General features: G+C 41.7%; 1 protein-coding gene across 1 annotated transcript in view; it reads left to right on the top strand.

Moving 5' to 3' along the window:
* The window catches only part of NEK5 (NIMA related kinase 5), an 89,795-nt gene that overhangs the window by 32,589 nt on the left and 39,540 nt on the right, over positions 1 to 17,666 (top strand). The window contains 6 exon segments of the mRNA XM_032150944.2: positions 3,692 to 3,873; positions 7,642 to 7,708; positions 9,480 to 9,596; positions 10,570 to 10,579; positions 10,582 to 10,652; positions 13,540 to 13,632. Of these exon segments, the coding sequence (XP_032006835.2) occupies positions 3,692 to 3,873; positions 7,642 to 7,708; positions 9,480 to 9,596; positions 10,570 to 10,579; positions 10,582 to 10,652; positions 13,540 to 13,632 (540 nt within the window).

Below are 17,666 nucleotides of genomic sequence, written 5' to 3'. Positions count from 1 at the left end.
GTTTTACATCATTTATTTGCTCACTAATATGACCATAGGGTGCTAGAGCAGCCAGGCCACATCTTGAATACTTTGTTGCTTAGAAATTTCTTCTGTCAGATGCCCTAAATCATCACTCTCAAGTTCAAAGTTCCATAGATCCCTAGGATAGTGGCACAATGCATCCAACCTCTTTGCTAATTCATAACAAAAGTGTTCTTTGCTCCATTTCCCGATAAGTTCCTCATCTCCATCTGAGACTTCCTTAGCCTGGTCTTCATTGACCATATCACTATCAGCATTTTGGTCACTATGATTTTAACAAGTCTCTAGGACATTCCAAACTTTCCATCATCTTCCTGTCTTCTTCTGAGCCCTCCACACTCTTCCAACCTCCTCCAATTACCCAGTTGCAAAGTCACTTCCACATTTTCAGGTATCTTTATACAATACCCCACTCCTGGTACCAATGTACTGTGTTAGTCTGTTCTCATACTGCTATAAAAAACACCTGAGACTGGGTAATTTATAAAGAAAAGACATTAAATTGGCTCACAGTTCTGCAGGCTGTACATGAAGCATGGCTGGGGAGGCCTCAGGAAATTTATAATCACAGCAGAAGGGGAAGCAGGCTCATCTTACATGCAGGAGGAAAAGAGTGAAGGGGTAGCTGCTACAAACTTTTGAACAACCAGATCTCATGAAAACTCACTCACTATCACAAGAACAGCAAGGGGGAAATCTGCCCCCATGATCCATTTACCAGGCCTCGTCTCCCAACATCGGGGATTGCAATGCAACATGATATTGGGCAGAGACACAAATCCAAAGCATATCACTCGACCTCCCAGGCTCAAGTGATCCTCCCACCTCAGCCTCCTGAATAGCTAGTACTACCGGTATGCGCCATGATGCCCAGCTAGTTTTTATTTTTTGTAGAGTCAGGGTCTCACTGTGTTGCCCAGGCTGTTCTCGAACTCCTGGGCTCAAGTGATATACCCGCCTCAGCCTCCCAAAGTGCTGGGATTATAGGCGTGAGCCACTATGCCTAGCCTAAGGGCTTAATTTTATTAAAGAAATAAGAAAAGTATGTTGTGATTCAGAGGACTCTTTATCAGACCTGTAGAAGAGAAAACACATCTAAAAGCTTTGAGGATGAATTAAGTTACGAGAACTGTTGAACACACTGACATTTTTCCACTTCCTTGAAAAGGTAAAATTGATTTCCGCAGGAACTACTTCTGATATTCCTATTACTGTTGGGATGTTAGAGAAAATTTTAAAGAAACTGTTTATTGCCTTTCTATACTTTTCTATATTTCTTACCACTTTTCAATAAGTCATTAGTAGCATTTTCTTCTAGGTTGTATACAGGTGAAATTGTAAAACAAAGAAAACTACTTCTTGCTTTAAAAGATTTTAAAGGCTGGGCGCGGTGGCTCACGCTTGTAATCCCAGCACTTTGGGAGGCCGAGGTGGGCGGATCAGGAGGTCAGGAGATCGAGACCACGGTGAAACCCCATCTCTACTAAAAATATAAAAAACTAGTTGGGCGTGGCGGCGGGCGCCTGTAGTCCCAGCTACCCGGGAGGCTGAGGCAGGAGAATGGCGTGAACCCGGGAGGCAGAGCTTGCAGTGAGCTGAGATTGCGCCACTGCACTCCAGCCGAGTCGACAGAGCGAGACTCCGTCTCAAAAAAAAAAAAAAAAAAAAAAGATTTTAAAAATAGGCTGGTGCAGTGGCTTACACCTGTAATCCAACACTCTGGGAGGCTGAGGCAGGAGGATTGTTTCAGCCCAGGAGTTCGAGACCAGCCTGGTCAACACATTGAGACCCCACCTTTACAAAAAGTAAAATTAAAAAAAAAATTAGCTGGGCATGGTGGCATGTGCCCGTAGTCCCAGTTACGTGGGAGGATGAGGCAGGAGATCTCTGGAGCCCAGGAGTTTGAAGCTGCAATGAGGTATGATCACACCACAGCCCTGCAGGCTGGGTGACAGAGTGAGATCCTGTCTCAGAATTTAAAAAGAAAAGAAAATATTTTAAAAATAAACATATCATTTGTATTTAGATAAATGAACTAAATTTTATACATTTACTTAAATATTTAAATAGAAGTATATGAAAGTGCCATTTTTCTAGATTAATGGTGGTCAATTCTGTGCAATTTCTTTTTTTTTTTTTGGGACGGAGTCTCGCTCTGTCACCCAGGCTGGAGTGCAGTGGTACGATCTTGGCTCATTGCAAGCTCTGTCTCCTGGGTTTGCACCATTCTCCTGAGTAGCTGGGACTATAGGCGCTCACCATCACACCCGGCTAATGTTTTTGTATTTTCAGTGGAGACGGGGTTTCACCATGTTGGCCAGGATGGTCTCGATCTCCTGACCTCGTGATCCGCCTGCCTCAGCCTCCCAAAGTTCTGGGATTACAGGCGTGAGCCACCGTGCCTGGCCAATTATGTGCAATTTCATATGGTCCAATCTAACATACATGAAACATATAGCAGTAAAAACAAAGAATATAACATGTTACCTCTTTACATGAGGACACTGGTTTTAATTGTTCTTGTTATTCATATTCCCAACTATTAGTTCCTAGGTCTTTCCAGTAGTTTTATCTTTTTTTCTCTTTTTATTATTAACTGTAAACTAGACAGAGTTGCCACGCTTTACGTTAAATTGACCCCACTTTGCTCTTTAGCAAGAAGGTCTTGACTGGCTTTTGTATCTTAATTTGATCTGTTTCTTGTCTTCTAGCTCAGTGGCTTCTACTCAGTTCTAAGATAAACTGTCATTTCTGGTTCTCCTGTTCTCATTCTGTTCTGGTTAGGAAGGGTGGTGAGGGCTGGGATGGTGATATGCCCATCATGGCTGTTATATGACCTTTTTTTATATTTTCTCTGGAAGAATGATTCTGATTCAGCATCTTCTTTCCTTTAAGTCATGATGCCATTTTGCATTTAGTCAATTTATCAGAAACTAAAAATGTTACAAACCCCCATATGTATGAGTTTCACTATACTTTTTATTTCCCTGTAAAGTATGGTAAGGTATAAATGAGTTTATGAAAAATAGAAAATAATAATTCTGAGTTTAGTTTTGGATCTTAGGTTGGCTGGGCATATTCACTAGCTAAGTATTTTTCACATACTAGCCATGAAGTATGCATGATTCATATCCATACCTCAGCAAAATTGTAAACTACTATACTATCTAGTAGTTAGGTCTTTTTGTACTCTAGGATTTGGGGACTCCAAGATTATTTTATTCTGGAAAAAAAAGTATAGAAGAAAAACAGCAAAAATACACCTTCAGTGCCTTATCTTAGCTATGGTCACTGTCTTATTGTCAAGTATTATAAATTTGTATTATGGTTTTTTTTTTTTTTGAGATGGAGTCTCACCCACGTTGCGCAGGTTGGAGTGCAGTGGCATGATCTCAGCTCACTGCAAACTCCACCTCCTGGGTTCAAGCGATTCTCCTTCCTCAGCCTCCTGAGTAGCTGGGATTACAGGCGTGCACCACCATGCCTGGATAATTTTTGTATTTTTAGTAGAGACAAGGTTTTGCCATGTTGGCCAGGCTGGTCTTGAACTCCTGACCTCAGGTGATCCACCCCCCTCAGCCTCCCAAAGTGCTAGGGTTACAGGTGTGAGCCACCGCACTCAGCCTGTATTATGGTTTTTAAAAACATCCCCTCTTCTTTTCTTCAGATAAAAATGATAGAAAGACCCAAACTTGCTGCTGTCTGTGGACATTATGATTATTATTATGCTCAACTTGATATGCTGAGGAGGAGAGCCCACAAACCAAGTTATCACCCTATTCCTCAAGAAAATACTGGAGTTGAGGATTATGGTCAGGAAACGGGGCATGGTCCATCCCCAAGTCAATGGTAATATTGTGGTCTAGCTTAAGCTTTGGTTAATCTGAAAATATCTTTATATATTAACATTCATTATTCTGAAATTCAAATTCTCCTAACACAAATAATCCAAGAAGAACTTTCCAAATCTTCATTTTAAACACATAGTTCCCTTGACCTTTTTCTTTGGTTTGCTTTTGTAGACAGTCTCACTCTGATGCCTAGGCTAGAGTGCGGTGGTGCAATCTCAGCTCACTGCAACCTCTGCCTTCCAAGTTCAAGCGATTCTCATGCCTCGGCCTCTCCAGTAGCTGGGACTACAGGCGTGCACCACCATGCCCGACTGATTTTTGTATTTTTAGTAGAGACAGGGTTTCACCATGTTGGCCAACCTGATCTTGAACTACTGACCTCAGGTGATCTGCCTGCCTCAGCCTCCCAAAGTGCTGGGATTACAGGCATGAGCCACCGTGCCTGGCCATGTTAGTCCCTTCTTTTTATGTCAGCCCTATACCTGCTCGTTAGTTGGTTCTTCAAATTCTCAGGTACCCTCTCACCAGGCAGCCACTGAGCTCATGTGATCCCCCTGCCTTGGCCTCCTAAAATGCTGGGACTACGGGCAAGGCCGCTATGCCCAGCCTTTCTTTCCTTTTTTTTTTTTTTTTTGTTAGAAAGATTTTGGTTTTATTTCCATCAGAATGTCATATATGTTACACAAATCAAATCTGTTGACATCTCAAGCTTATAACAATTACATGTTCTTATAAATTACGTGGGAATTACATATACTGTGAGAAGTGTTGTAATTATTATGTAATGTATATTATAATTTAGCCTACAGAAGTAACAAAGTCTTGTAATTAAAGCAATAAATGTGTTGATAGATTATCACAATTGATAAGTAATTGATAAATTATCTTCTTTTTCCTGTAACCCATTTTCATCTCAAGTCTGATCTAGCTTATTTTCTTATTCATAGAGCCGCTTAACTGTAGGCACAGACCCATACCCTTGCCCTTTTAATATTCTTTCTTCCTCCTACTAAATTCCACTATATGGCAGGTGAAAAAATAGTTGTGTATATTTCATTTCTCAAAGAGGTTACTAATATGAATCAGTAATTGAATCACTAAAATCAAATGATCATTTGAGACATTTTGAGAAATAAGATATATTTCATTCAGCATTTATGTTCTAGGGATTTTCAAAATATTGACATATTAGAAAGAAAATAGTATTCTTAAATTGGTCTTATGGTAGATTTTCAAAAAATTTACTCCATAATAGATTTCTGCAGATCTACAGTATTTTCAAATTTTTTTCACACTGATGTCGGTATTCCTGTGTCCAGAATAATTGACACCTAACAGAGGCCTGAGGACTTAAGTCTAAGAGTTCTTTTTTAAAAATGTTTTGTCATCAATTTTTTTTGTTCAGGGTTAAGAATTTGTTACTTTGGCGACTATGATTGTTTATTGTTGAAATTTTGGATGAACTATGAAAAATACAAGATACTATGGGATGGCAATCTCATTAATAGTGAAAATGAGATAAGCAAGAATGATGAGAATAATTTCTTCAGAAACATATAATGGGAAAAGCATATGTTTTATCTTTAAAGATATTGGGCACTGTCGTGGTTTTTATCCATCTTCATAACACATTTTTAATTATCTCCACAATTATCAAAAGTTATGTCTTCTGTCCATTCGAATTGTAATATCCATATTGGACTCAATTAGTGAGGGACATAGGTTTTACAGAGGAACTGGGAGCAGCCACAAAACTCCCTTTCTCTTTTCTCAACCACTGGGAAAATATATCTTCCATTCTTTGTCTAGATTTGAGAGCTGTCAAGCTATCAATTATTTTGACCACATGTGATTTTATCTCCCAAGCTCTCACATGAAACAGTAGGAAGGGCCCTTCTCTTTCCTGGATGCCCCTTTGATGCCTAGTAACCCCTCCTCTTTGTATACTCCCCCCTCCCCAGCTTTCTGTCTGCTGGAGGTCCAATTACAGGCCATGGGATGGAGGAAGAGGATTTTTTTTTTTTTTTTTTTTTTTTTTTGAGACAGAGTCTCGCTCTGTCGCCCAGGCTGGAGTGCAGTGACGCGATCTTGGCTCACTGCAAGCTCTGCCTCCCGGGTTCACACCATTCTCCTGCCTCAGCCTCCAGAGTAGCTGGGACTACAGGCACCTGCCACCACACCTGGCTAATTTTTTTGTATTTTTAGAAGAGACAGGGTTTCACTGTGTCAGCCAGGATGGTCTCGATCTCCTGACCTGTGATCCACCTGCCTCAGCCTCCCAAAGTGCTGGGATTACAGGCGTGAGCCACCATGCCCAGCCGAGGAAGAGGAATTTGTATAGGATTTGGGGGGTGGAGAGGGAATAGGTAGACAGAGAGATAGAGAATGTCTTTTGGACAGCCCCTGGGTGTCGGAATCATTTTTCTCATGAAGATATTGATACATGTGCCAGTTAGGCTTTTGAGACAGATGAGTGCTACAATTTACCCTCATTTGATTCAGGAACTATCTGTGTGTCAGGCACTTCACAGCCCTAATCTCTTCTAATCCTCGTATCAATTCCTGTGAAATGGTACCGTGCCCACTTTACAGCTGAGGAACTAAGACTCAAAGACTTTAGCTTGTCATTTCATCCTATTTCTAAATCCCTGATTATTAACTTGCCTCTTTGTAAATTGGGGATGCTTATCATGATGTTCCTTCCTAAAGGAGTTATTTCTGAAATGACAGTTCTGTCTTTGGAGCCTTAGAAGTTACTCATATTCCAAAAAACTTATGGTCTGAAATGCGGTTTTTATTTAGCAACCAATAATTACAGAAATGTTTTACAGGAAATTCTGCCAAAAAAAAAGATAGATATATAAAATGTGAGTATAAACTTGAAAATTGTTTGACTGGAATTGACTAAAATTGTGCTGGAAAAATACCTTAAACATTTGGAGAGACAGCTAAACCATTATTTCTTTCCTCATTAAGCATTTATTTGCAGAGATAAAGGGATGGATGGAGGGACACGTTCTGCTCTCAGGGAGCTCAGTATGTGGTGCAGGAAACAGATACGCAGCCATTCTTTTTTTTTCTTTTCTTTTCTTTTTTTTTTTTTTTTTGAGATGGAATCTCGCTCTGTCACTCAGGCTGGAGTGCAGTGGTGCGATTTTGGCTTACTGCAACCTCTGCCTCCCTGCTCAGCCTCCCTGCTCAGCCTCCCCAGTAGCTGGGATTACAGGTGCCCACCACCACGCCCCACTAATTTTTTTTCGCAGAGACGGGGTTTCACCATGTTGGCCAGGCTGATCTCGAATTCCTGACCTCGTGATCCACCCACCTCGGGCTCCCAAAGTGCTGGGATTACAGGCATGAGCCACCACGTCCAGCCGCCATTGTTAAATCAGGAGCGACAACCTGTACATTAGACACCTGCACAAAGCATGAGAACTTCTGGGTGTGGGTCTGTTTTCCTCCCTACAATATATTATAGAGAATGGAAGGACTGAATCTTGTCCTGAAGAAAAATCACTGGATAAGAATATTTTTCTGTTTAATCCTCTCTTGTATCCCCACTTGTTACTCTTTATCCTTTTTTCCTCTTGATTCCAAAATTTTCTTTTCCAATGTAAAGATTCTGTAACTGTGAACTACTTGAACTTGGAACTTCAAGACACTGGTGAATTGTGAATCTCATTACTAAACTGAAAATCTACTTGTCAAATTGGTGCTTAAGATTCGTTCAAGTTTCTACTTAAGCTGAACATTCTTATTTTCTAAGGCCAGCTGAGTACCTTCAGAGAAAATTTGAAGCTCAACAATATAAGTTGAAAGTGGAGAAGCAATTGGTAAGTAAAATACCGAATATGGGAAGCAATTAGGAATTTCCTAATAGTTTTTCTGTTCACAGATTTTCAAGTCAAAGTTTGTTCCACCAGAAGGTCAAGAATACCCTCTACTAGTCCCCAGTTTTTGTTTGTTTGTTTGTTTTTCTGAGACAGAGTCTCGCTCTGTCACCAGGCTGGAGTGCAGTGGTGTGATCTTGGCTCACTGCAACCTCCACCTCCCAGGTTCAAGCAATTCTCCTTCCCCAGCCTCCCGAGTAGCTGGGATTACAGGTGCCTACCACCACGCCCAGCTAGCTTCTGTATTTTTAGTAGAGACAGGGTTTCACCATGTTGTCCAGGCTGGTCTCGAACTCCTGATCTCAGGTGATCCACCCACCTAGGCCTCCCAAAGTGCTGAGATTACAAACGTGAGCCACTGCACCTGGCCCAAGTCCCCAGTTTTTAATAGCTAAAGAAAATAATGGGAACAGGCTTGAATCAGAGTCTTAGCAGTCCGGTTTCTTCCTTGGCTCTATCTCTTCTGTGGGACCTTGGACAGTTCATTCAGCCTATCTGAGCTTTAATTTCCTTTTCTATAAATGACAATTTTTAGAGTAGATGAGCTTCAAATTTCCTTGCAGTGCTGTAGTGCTTTGGTTCTATTTTGTTAAAGATTCTTCTGCACATTAAAAAAAGTGACAAGGGGCCAGGCGTGGTGGCTCACACCTGTAATCCCAGCACATTGGGAGGCCAAGGTGGGCGGATCACAAGATCAGGAGTAGAGACCAACATGGTGAACGCCCGTCTCTACTAAAAATACAAAAATTAGCCAGGCATGGTGGTGCACACCTGTAATCCCAGCTACTCAGGAGGCTGAGGCAGGAGAATTACTTGAACCCAGGAGGAGGAGGTTGCAGTGAGTCAAGATCGTGCTACTGCACTCCAGCCTGGGCGACAGAACAAGACTCTGTCTCAAAACAAACAAGCAAACAAAAAACAAACAACAACAAAAAAGTGATTAGGCCAGATATGATGGCTCATGCCTGTAATCCCAGCACTCTGGGAGTCAGAGGTGGGTGGATCACTTGAGCCAGGAGTTCGAGGCTAGCCTAGGCAACATAGTGAGGCCTTATCTCTACAAGAAAAACCAAAAATTACCCAGGTGTTGTGGCACGTGCCTGTAGTCCCAGCTACTCGGGGCTGAGGCTGGAGGATTGCTTAAGCTTGGGAGGCAAATGTTACAGTGAGCTAAGATTGCGCCACTGTACTCCAGCCTGGGTGACAGAGTGAGACTCTGTCTTAAAAAAAAAAAAAAAAAGAAAGGCTGGGCTTGGTGGCTCATGCCTGTAATCCCAGCACTTTAGGAGGCCAAGGCGGGCGGATCACGAGGTCAGGAGATTTGAGACCATCCTGGCTAACACAGTGAAACCCCGTTTCTACTGAAAATACAAAAAATTAGCTGGGTGTGGTGGCGGGTGCCTGTAGTCCCAGCTACTCGGGAGGCTGAGACAGGACAATTGCTTGAGCCTAGGAGTTGGAGGCTGCAGTGAGCCAAGATCATGCTGCTATACTCCAGCCTGGGTGACAGAGTAAGATGCTCTCAAACAAAAAAATATATATATATTTTTAATGCTTTATACTTAAGAAAATTCTACTACTTACCACAAAAAACTCCCAAATACTGAGTTTGCTTAGTGGTATAATTCTTATTTATAGGAAAAAGTCAAGGTCAAATCAGAAGATGTTTCTGAAATCAAAGTATGCCTTATAAATTATTTCATTCAATAAATAGGGTCTTCGTCCATCTTCTGCTGAGCCAAATTACAACCAGAGACGAGAGCTAAGAAGTAATGGAGAAGAGCCTAGATTCCAGGAGCTGCCATTTAGGAAAAACGAAATGAAGGAACAGGTTAAAAACTGTTTAATTCCAGGGCAACCCTTGTATTTCTTTGTATTACTGTCTTTTGTACTGTAATAGGGAGTTACTTCTATTTCCTACAGTGCCCCTGAATATGTCAACACCATGCTGAGTGTTATAGGGGATACAGAGTTAAGTATTTCACTTTCTCAGATAATGCAATATGGCTAAGTTCATAAAGCTTTTCACCTTGAGATTCATAGTGTAACCGTCCATCAGTAATGGGTTTGAGATTTGTATTAGTTTTCTGGGCTGCTGTAACAGAGTTCAACAAACTAGGTGGCTTAACACAATAGAAATGTATTGTCTCACAATTCTGGGAGAGTGGAAATCCAAAATCAAGGTGTCAGCAGGACCAAGTGCCCTCTGAAACCTGTAGGGGAATCCTTCCTTGCCTCTTCCTAGCTTCTGGTGCGTCACTGGCAATCTTTGGCATTTCTTTACTTGCAATCGCATCACTCCATTCTCTGCCTTCATCACATGCTGTTCTTCCTGTGTGTCCCTGTCTTCACATGGCCATCTTCTTGCAAGGACATCAGTCATATTGAACTAAGGGCCCACTGGTATGATCTCATCTTAAGTAGTCTCATCTGTAGCGACCCTGTTTTCAAATGGGGTCACATTCTAAGGCACTGGGGGTTAGGACTTCAACATATCTCTTTTTGGGGAGGGACAAAGTTCAGTGCATAAGAGGGTTATATATAAAAGTAGGATTTGTAAAGTAAGTGTACATCATGAACACATTTGGGTTATATATAAAATTGAGCTCTGTAGCTAAAGCCACTGTCTCACAGGGAGTGAAGTACTGCAGCCAAAACATAAGGCAGATTATCATCTTTAGGAGCAACATATTTTTCTAACCTTATTTCATATCACAACTTTTGAAATTATAGGCTGCATAAAGATTATTTCTGTTACGGTGTTCATAAACATTTAAAGTTTCTGGATTGGGTTTGCTTTCCAGGAATATTGGAAACAGAGGAAATACGCCAACAGTACCACAACGACATGAAAGAAATTAGAAAGAAGATGGGGAGAGAACCAGAGGTAAATTCATTCTTCTAGGGAAAACATTGTTCTATCGATTTAGAGCTAACTAAATTGAGCTGGTATTAAAAGTAATGATTTCCTTATAGAAAAGATAAAGTTTTATCATAGAGATAATCATGCAGACTTCTTTTTTAATAGGAAAGCTGTCAGACCTCATTGGAGCTTCAGTTTATTATGGTTTATGAGAGACTACACAAGATAATAAGGATATCTGAGATTCTCAGGAATGGTTATTATTAAAAGTACTTATTGATTGTTTCCCTCATGAATCACTCAATACATATTTACTGAGCGGCAACTTTAGACCAGAGCTGCATTAGATGCAGAAAGTCCAAAATGAGTGTAAGTTCATGCCCAGAAGGCGGGAAAAAAACAAACAAACTCAACACACTAGCATTTTTTCAACTCTCTGCAGGGTAAGGTTCTAAAGGCTATTTAAGACAAAATCTGAGTGCAGTTGAACTGATTCTTAAAAATCTCTTAAAGGCGCCACATTGGAAATTCATCCTTCCATCTCCCAAGAAGGTCTCTAGAGTTGGCACAGATCACTGCTTCTTCAGAAGAGCTTCACATGAAATAGCTAGCCTGTGTTTGGAAACCATGTTGTAAGAAAGACACATGGCTATTGAAACACTAGGAACACACTCAGTGCCCTGGAATGCTCTCCTAGGAGAAGCTTGCAGGCACTGAGATGGCTGTCTCCCATCCCACATGCACCTGGCCACACACTCATTGAGTAGAGCCATCATGCTGCTGAAATTGATCTCTCTCTCTCTCTTCCACCGCAGTGCATACAGAATTTATATGACTTATAAATTCATATAAGTCAAATGAATGTATGGTGCAATTCAGTTGTGTTTGCCAGGCTGTGAACTAGAGCTTTCACATACCGTATTAGTCTGTTCTCATACTGCTAATAAAGACATACCCGAGACTGGGTAATTTATAAAGAAAAAGAGGTGTAATGGACTCACAGTTTCACATGGCTGGGGAGGCCTCACAATCATGGCAGAAGGCAAAGGAGGCACAAAGTCATGCCTTACATGAAGGCAGGCAAGAGAGCTTGTGTAGGGGAACTCCCATTTACAAAACCATCAGATCTTGTGAGACTTACTCACTACCATGAATATAGTATGGGAGAAACCACCCCGATGATTCAGTTATCTCCACCTGGCCCCACCTTTGACAAATGGAGATTATTACAATTCAAGGTGAGATTTGGGTGGGGACACAGAGCCAAACCATATCACATTCATACTTTCTTTTATTTACCCCTGTACAGAGAAGTTAAGTAGCTCATCCAAAGTCACGTAGCTATTACAAGGCAGACGAAATATTTAAATATCTGACTCTAGGCTGGGCATGGTAGCTCATGCCTGTAATCCCAGCAATTTGAAAGGCTGAGGTGGGAGGATCAGGAGTTTGAGACCAGCCTGGGCAACATAGGGAAACCCTAGCTCTAAACATATACACTCACACACACACATACACACACACACACACACACACATAAAAAAAATTTTAAATTAGCTGGGCATGGTGGTTTGCACTTGTAGTCCTAGCTACTAGGGAGGCTAAAGCAGACGTATTGCTTGAGCTAGGAGCTAAAGGCTGCAGTGAGCCATGATTGTGCCACTGTACCCCAGCCTGGGATACAGAGCAAGACTCTGCTCAAAAAAATAAAGTAAAATAAAATGAAAATCTGACTCTAAAACCCCTACTCATGTTCATGCCTGTAATCCTAGCACTTTGGGAGGCCAAGGCAGAAGGATCGCTTGAGCCCAGGAGTTTGAGACCAGCCTGAGCAACATAATGAGACTCCATCTGTACAAAAAATTTAAAAAATTAGTGGGTCATGGTGGCAAACGCTTGTAGTCCCAGCTACTCAGGAGGCTGAGGTGGGAGGCTGAGGTTGAAGCTGCTGTGAACTGTGATTGTTCCACTGCATTCCAGTCTGGGCAACAGAGGGAGGCCCTGTCTCAAAAAATAAAAAAATACAATTATAACCACTATTCTTTCTGGCATATGCAGTTCTACTTGTAAATGGTTGGAATGACGAGACACACGTATAAAACAATCATAGAGTAAGCCCTGTAGGTGCACAGGAGCCAAGATGAGCAGAATGAGCAGGAAGCGGGTTTTTATGGAAGAAGTGGGTGGGGCCTAAAGAGTGGAATTTGGAGAGGCAGAGTTAAGGGAGGAAAGTGGGCATTCTGAAAGAGCCATGCAAAGGTTGGGACAGAGGACTGTGTGTGCTGGGAGGGGCAGCTTGGAGGTTGTTCTCTCTGGAGCAGAGGCCTGGCTCATGGTGGGCAGCCTGGAGCCATCATCAGCCTTAGGTCTAAGGCTGATCTGGGATGGGCAGCCTGAGCCCTGCAAAAATGGATAGCAAACATTGGCCAGGCGCGGTAGCTCACGCCTGTAATCCCAGCACTTTGGGAGGCTGAGGTGGGCGGATCACCAGGTCGGGAGATCGAGATCATCCTGGCTAACACAGTGAAACCCCGTCTCTACTAAAAAGACAAAAAATTAGCCAGGCGTGGTGGTGCATGCCTATAGTCCCAGCTACTTGGGAGGCTGAGGCAGGAGAATGGCATGAACTCAGGAGGCGGAGCTTGCAGTGAGCCAAGATCGCGCCACTGCACTTCACCCTGGGTGACAGAGCGAGACTCCGTCTCAAAAAAAAAAAAAAAAAGGTGGATAGTAGACATTTCTACAGAGACTATGGAAGAAGGATTTGGGAAGTACTGAGGCTGTGGGCGGGGAAAAGGAGCTATAAAAAGGGTTCTGTCCAGCCATTTCATCATTGATCGTGCATCAGCCAAGTAGCCTTCAGAGCTCACCCAGAACCAATCTTGTTGACTGTGTATAATTTGTGTTAAAGGAGAACTCAAAAATAAGTCATAAAACCTATTTGGTGAAGAAGAGTAACCTGCCTGTCCATCAAGATGCATCTGAGGGAGAAGCACCTGTGCAGGTAATGATGGCTATGATCAGACACGTGTGTGCTTGCGGTGTGTGTGCTCTACCCCGAGTGGCTCTTACCCTTCTCTGTGCAGCAGAACCACGTAGGGAACTTTTTTTTTTTTTTTTTATGAGACGGAGTCTCACTCTGTTGCCAGGTTGGAGTGTAGTCGTGCGATCTTGGCTCACTGCAACCTCTGCCTCCTGGGTTCAAGTGATTTCCTGCTTCAGGCTCCCGAATAGCTGGGACTACAGGCATGCGCCACCACGCCCAGCTTATTTTTGTATTTTTAGTAGGGACAGGGTTTCACCGTGTTGGCCAGGGTGGTCTTTATCTCTTGACCTCGTGATCCACCAGCCTCGGCCTCCTAAAGTGCTGGGATTACAGGCATGAGCCACTGCCTTTTTACCAGAACTTTTAAAAATTCAGATGCCTCTCTCTGCCCCAGATGGTCTGGGATGAGGCCCAGGCATTCTGTCTGCAGAAGCTTGCTGGGTGATTTAGTATGCAGCCAAGTTTGAGAACTGCTGCTATTTAGCATAAGAACGTTCCACTCTCTGGAGGGTCTAAGTCAGTGTCTCAGACACATTGGTCAGGAAATCTGACAGTTAAGTCAGATTCCATTTCAACCTTATGTTTTTGGTGGAGGTAAGAGGCTGGGCAGAGTTGAAATAACAAATCTCAAGAGACTTTTTCTCCCTTCTAAGGAAAGATTATACAATTATAATACAAGATGAATCTGTTGATATCAACCAATTCTGAGAATTATTCAACCCGTGAAATGACCTGATAAACAATGCTTTTATGGTTACATAAAATAATTACATGAGTCATAAAACGTTTTACTTTCCAAGGAGTTATATTTTTTTGTGAATAAGAAGCCCAAGTGTGCTTTTATTTTTGCTTAGTAAGAAGATTCTCAATGATTTGGCCCATACTGAGAATTATTATTATTATCTTTGTTTTTTTAAAGATGGAGTTTCGCTCTTGTTGCCCAGGCTGGAGTGCAATGGCACGATCTCAGCTCACCGCAACCTCTGCCTCCCAGGTTCAAGCGATTCTCCTGCCTCAGCCTCCCGAGTAGCTGGAATTACAGGCACCTGCCACCATGCCCAGCTAATTTTTGTATTTTAGTAGAGACAGGGTCTTGTCATGTTGGCCAGGCTGGTCTTGAACTCCTGACCTCGGGTGATCCACCCGCCTCAGCCTCCTAAAGTGCTGGGATTACAGGCGTGAGCCACCCTGCCTGGCCGAATTATTATTATCTTTATAATTAGAGTAATTCTCTGTGTTTTAAATTATATTTATTATTAGAGCTTGGTCCAGAGTCAACTAGAAATGGAAAATCCTCAAGGTATTATAAACTTGTCCTTCACAGGTGTCAGTAGGATCACAGTCACATTCCATGAAAACACGGCTCAGATGTTAACACACATGTTTTTCTCTCACATTTTTTTAACCTGGTTAGAATAAATCCAGTGCCTTAAAGTTTTTAAAAAGTCAGGTAATTAAAAATAAACCACTGGAAGAACACAAACAGATGATGGCACCTTGCCTCAAAAAGTTTATATCAGGAATTGGGTGAATAAAATTTTGTATATTTTATGCAAGAGGAGTAACTTTGAAAGAAAACACACTAAAATGCCAATGGTGGTAATTGGTGGTATCTGGATTAGTGTGAGTAGGGGTGATTATTGTCTCTCTAGTTTTTAGATTTTTTTATAAGAAGGTTACAGAACTTTTACTACAAATATGCATAATAAAGTGTCCATTCCTTAGTTCCGTCAGCACTCTAATCAATATCTTCAAACAAAAAAGCCATCTGAAAGACAGAAATGGTGGCATGAGACTATAGTTCCAGCTATTTAGGAGGCTGAGGATCCCTTGAGCTCAGGAGTTTGAGACCAGCCTGGGTAATATAGCGAGACCCCATCTCTTAAAGAAAAGAAAAGGCATCTGATATTTCCTGAAGGCTGTCGTCCAGAGCAATCCAGCAGCAGATCCCTTTGCAAACTTTTGTAAAGGAAATAATTATCACTTAATTTGTCTAATTTTTGGATTTAGGTTTTAATTATCTTTTTTGAAGGGAATATGCAGCTATATAATAAGACACTTTAAAAAAGTCTCTACTTGCAGAGTTATCTTTCCAAAATACTGATTTGAACACATTATTTCTCTACACGACAATCAATGGTGACTGCCATTTTCCTTAGCATGGCATGCTAGACTTTTGTGAGTTGTTCCTAACAGAATGTTCCAACCTCATTGCTCACATTTCCCCCAAACATACCCAAAGCTCTAAACATCTCAAATTACTTTTTAAAGCCCTACTTATTTAAAAAGACATCTTCCTTTTAACCTCCAGGCCTTTGTAAAATGCTCATTTCTCTACTGAAATATCCTTTCCCTCTCTTCTCTTCTTGCAGAACACATCGTATCAGACCTCCTGGTGAAGTTTCTAGCACAGCTTTTTTCTCTTTCTTCCTTAGAATTAATAACCGCCTCATCTGTATTTCCACAGCATTTCCAAGTACTTCATACACCAGCCTGTGTCAGTTTGAAGCATTATTAGCTATTTGCCCTGCAAACTTGGGAAGGCTGTTTTTCTGCCTTGCAATAGTATGAAGTCTGAAATCAGGACTATGACTTATGTATCTTACTTACATTTGTGAAGTTGGTTATCTGATTTGCTTGGATAGTCTGGTTGTCTCAATTGTACAATAGTGCCCCATTACTTTACTTTCCTTAAAATACAACGATCTCAGATTCCAACCCCAATCTACTCCAGTGGGTGGGACATTCAACCTTAGTGTGCTGTCAAGCTCTCCAGGGTCATGTCATCTGAAAGGCCCTCTTGGCCCTGTGAAGACTGATTAACTGTGTATCCATGGAGTCTGGGATCTTGAGGCAGGAACTCTAGGCTGGTGTGCAGTCTCTTGCTCACTACTCCAATGTACTGCCACAGATTAGGACTTGAGTCCTTCATCTCTTCCTTAAAAAAGAAAACAGTTTTATTGAGATATAATTGATCATAATAAACTACACATATTTAATGTATATACTTTATAAGATTTGACACGCACACCCATGAAACCATCACCACAATCAATATAGTGAACGTATCCATCACCTGCAAAAGTTTGTTGCGCCCTTTTGTAAACTTCTCTCTCTTATTCTCCCTACCTCTCCTCCCATCTCATCCCCATGCAATCACGGATCTGCTTTCTGTCGCTGTAGGTTGGTTTGCATTTTCTAGATTTGTTTGGATTACATAAATGGAGTCGTGCTGTATGTGCTCTTGTTTCTGGCTACTTTCACTCACATAATAATGTTGAAATTTATCTACGTTGCACATATTAATAGTTCATTATTCTTCTGTATTGCTGAGTATATTCTATTGTATGAATATATCAAAATTTATTGATCCATTCACTGTAGATGGATATTTGGGTTGTCTCCAGCTTTTGGCTATTATAAATAAAGCTGCTAGGAACATTCATATACAAATCTTTTTTTGTTTTTGAGACAAGTTTCGCCCTTGTTGCCCAGGATGGAGTGCAGTGGTGCCATCTCAGTTCACCGCAACCTCCACCTCCTGGGTTCAAGTGATTCTTCTGCCTCAGCCTCCCAAGTAGCTGGGATTACAGGCATGTGCCAGTACGCTCAGCTAATTTTGTATTTTTAGTAGAGACGGGGTTTCACCATGTTGGTCAGGCTGGTCTCGAACTCCCGACCTGAGGTGATCCACCCGCCTCAGCCTCCCAAAGTGCTGGTATTATAGGTGTGAGCCACCGTGCCTGACTATCATGTACAAATCTTTATGTGGTCATATGCTTCTTTTCTTTCTTTTGGGTAAATACATTGGACTGGGATGGATGGATCATATAGTAGGTGTATATTTAACTTTCAAAGAACTACCAAATGGTGTTCCAGGATGGTCGCACTGTGTTACACTCCCCTTGACATTGTATGAGTGTTTCAGTTCTCTCTGAGCAGCTCTCTCCTCTTTGGGTCTTTGTCTTTCAGACTCTAGCACCTTAAGACCC

Source organism: Hylobates moloch, unplaced genomic scaffold (genome assembly GCF_009828535.3).
Source record: "Hylobates moloch isolate HMO894 unplaced genomic scaffold, HMol_V3 SCAFFOLD_4, whole genome shotgun sequence".
Taxonomy (NCBI): domain Eukaryota; kingdom Metazoa; phylum Chordata; class Mammalia; order Primates; family Hylobatidae; genus Hylobates; species Hylobates moloch.
The sequence above is the reverse complement of the archived record's forward strand: the minus strand, read 5'-3'. Positions and strand labels throughout refer to the sequence as shown.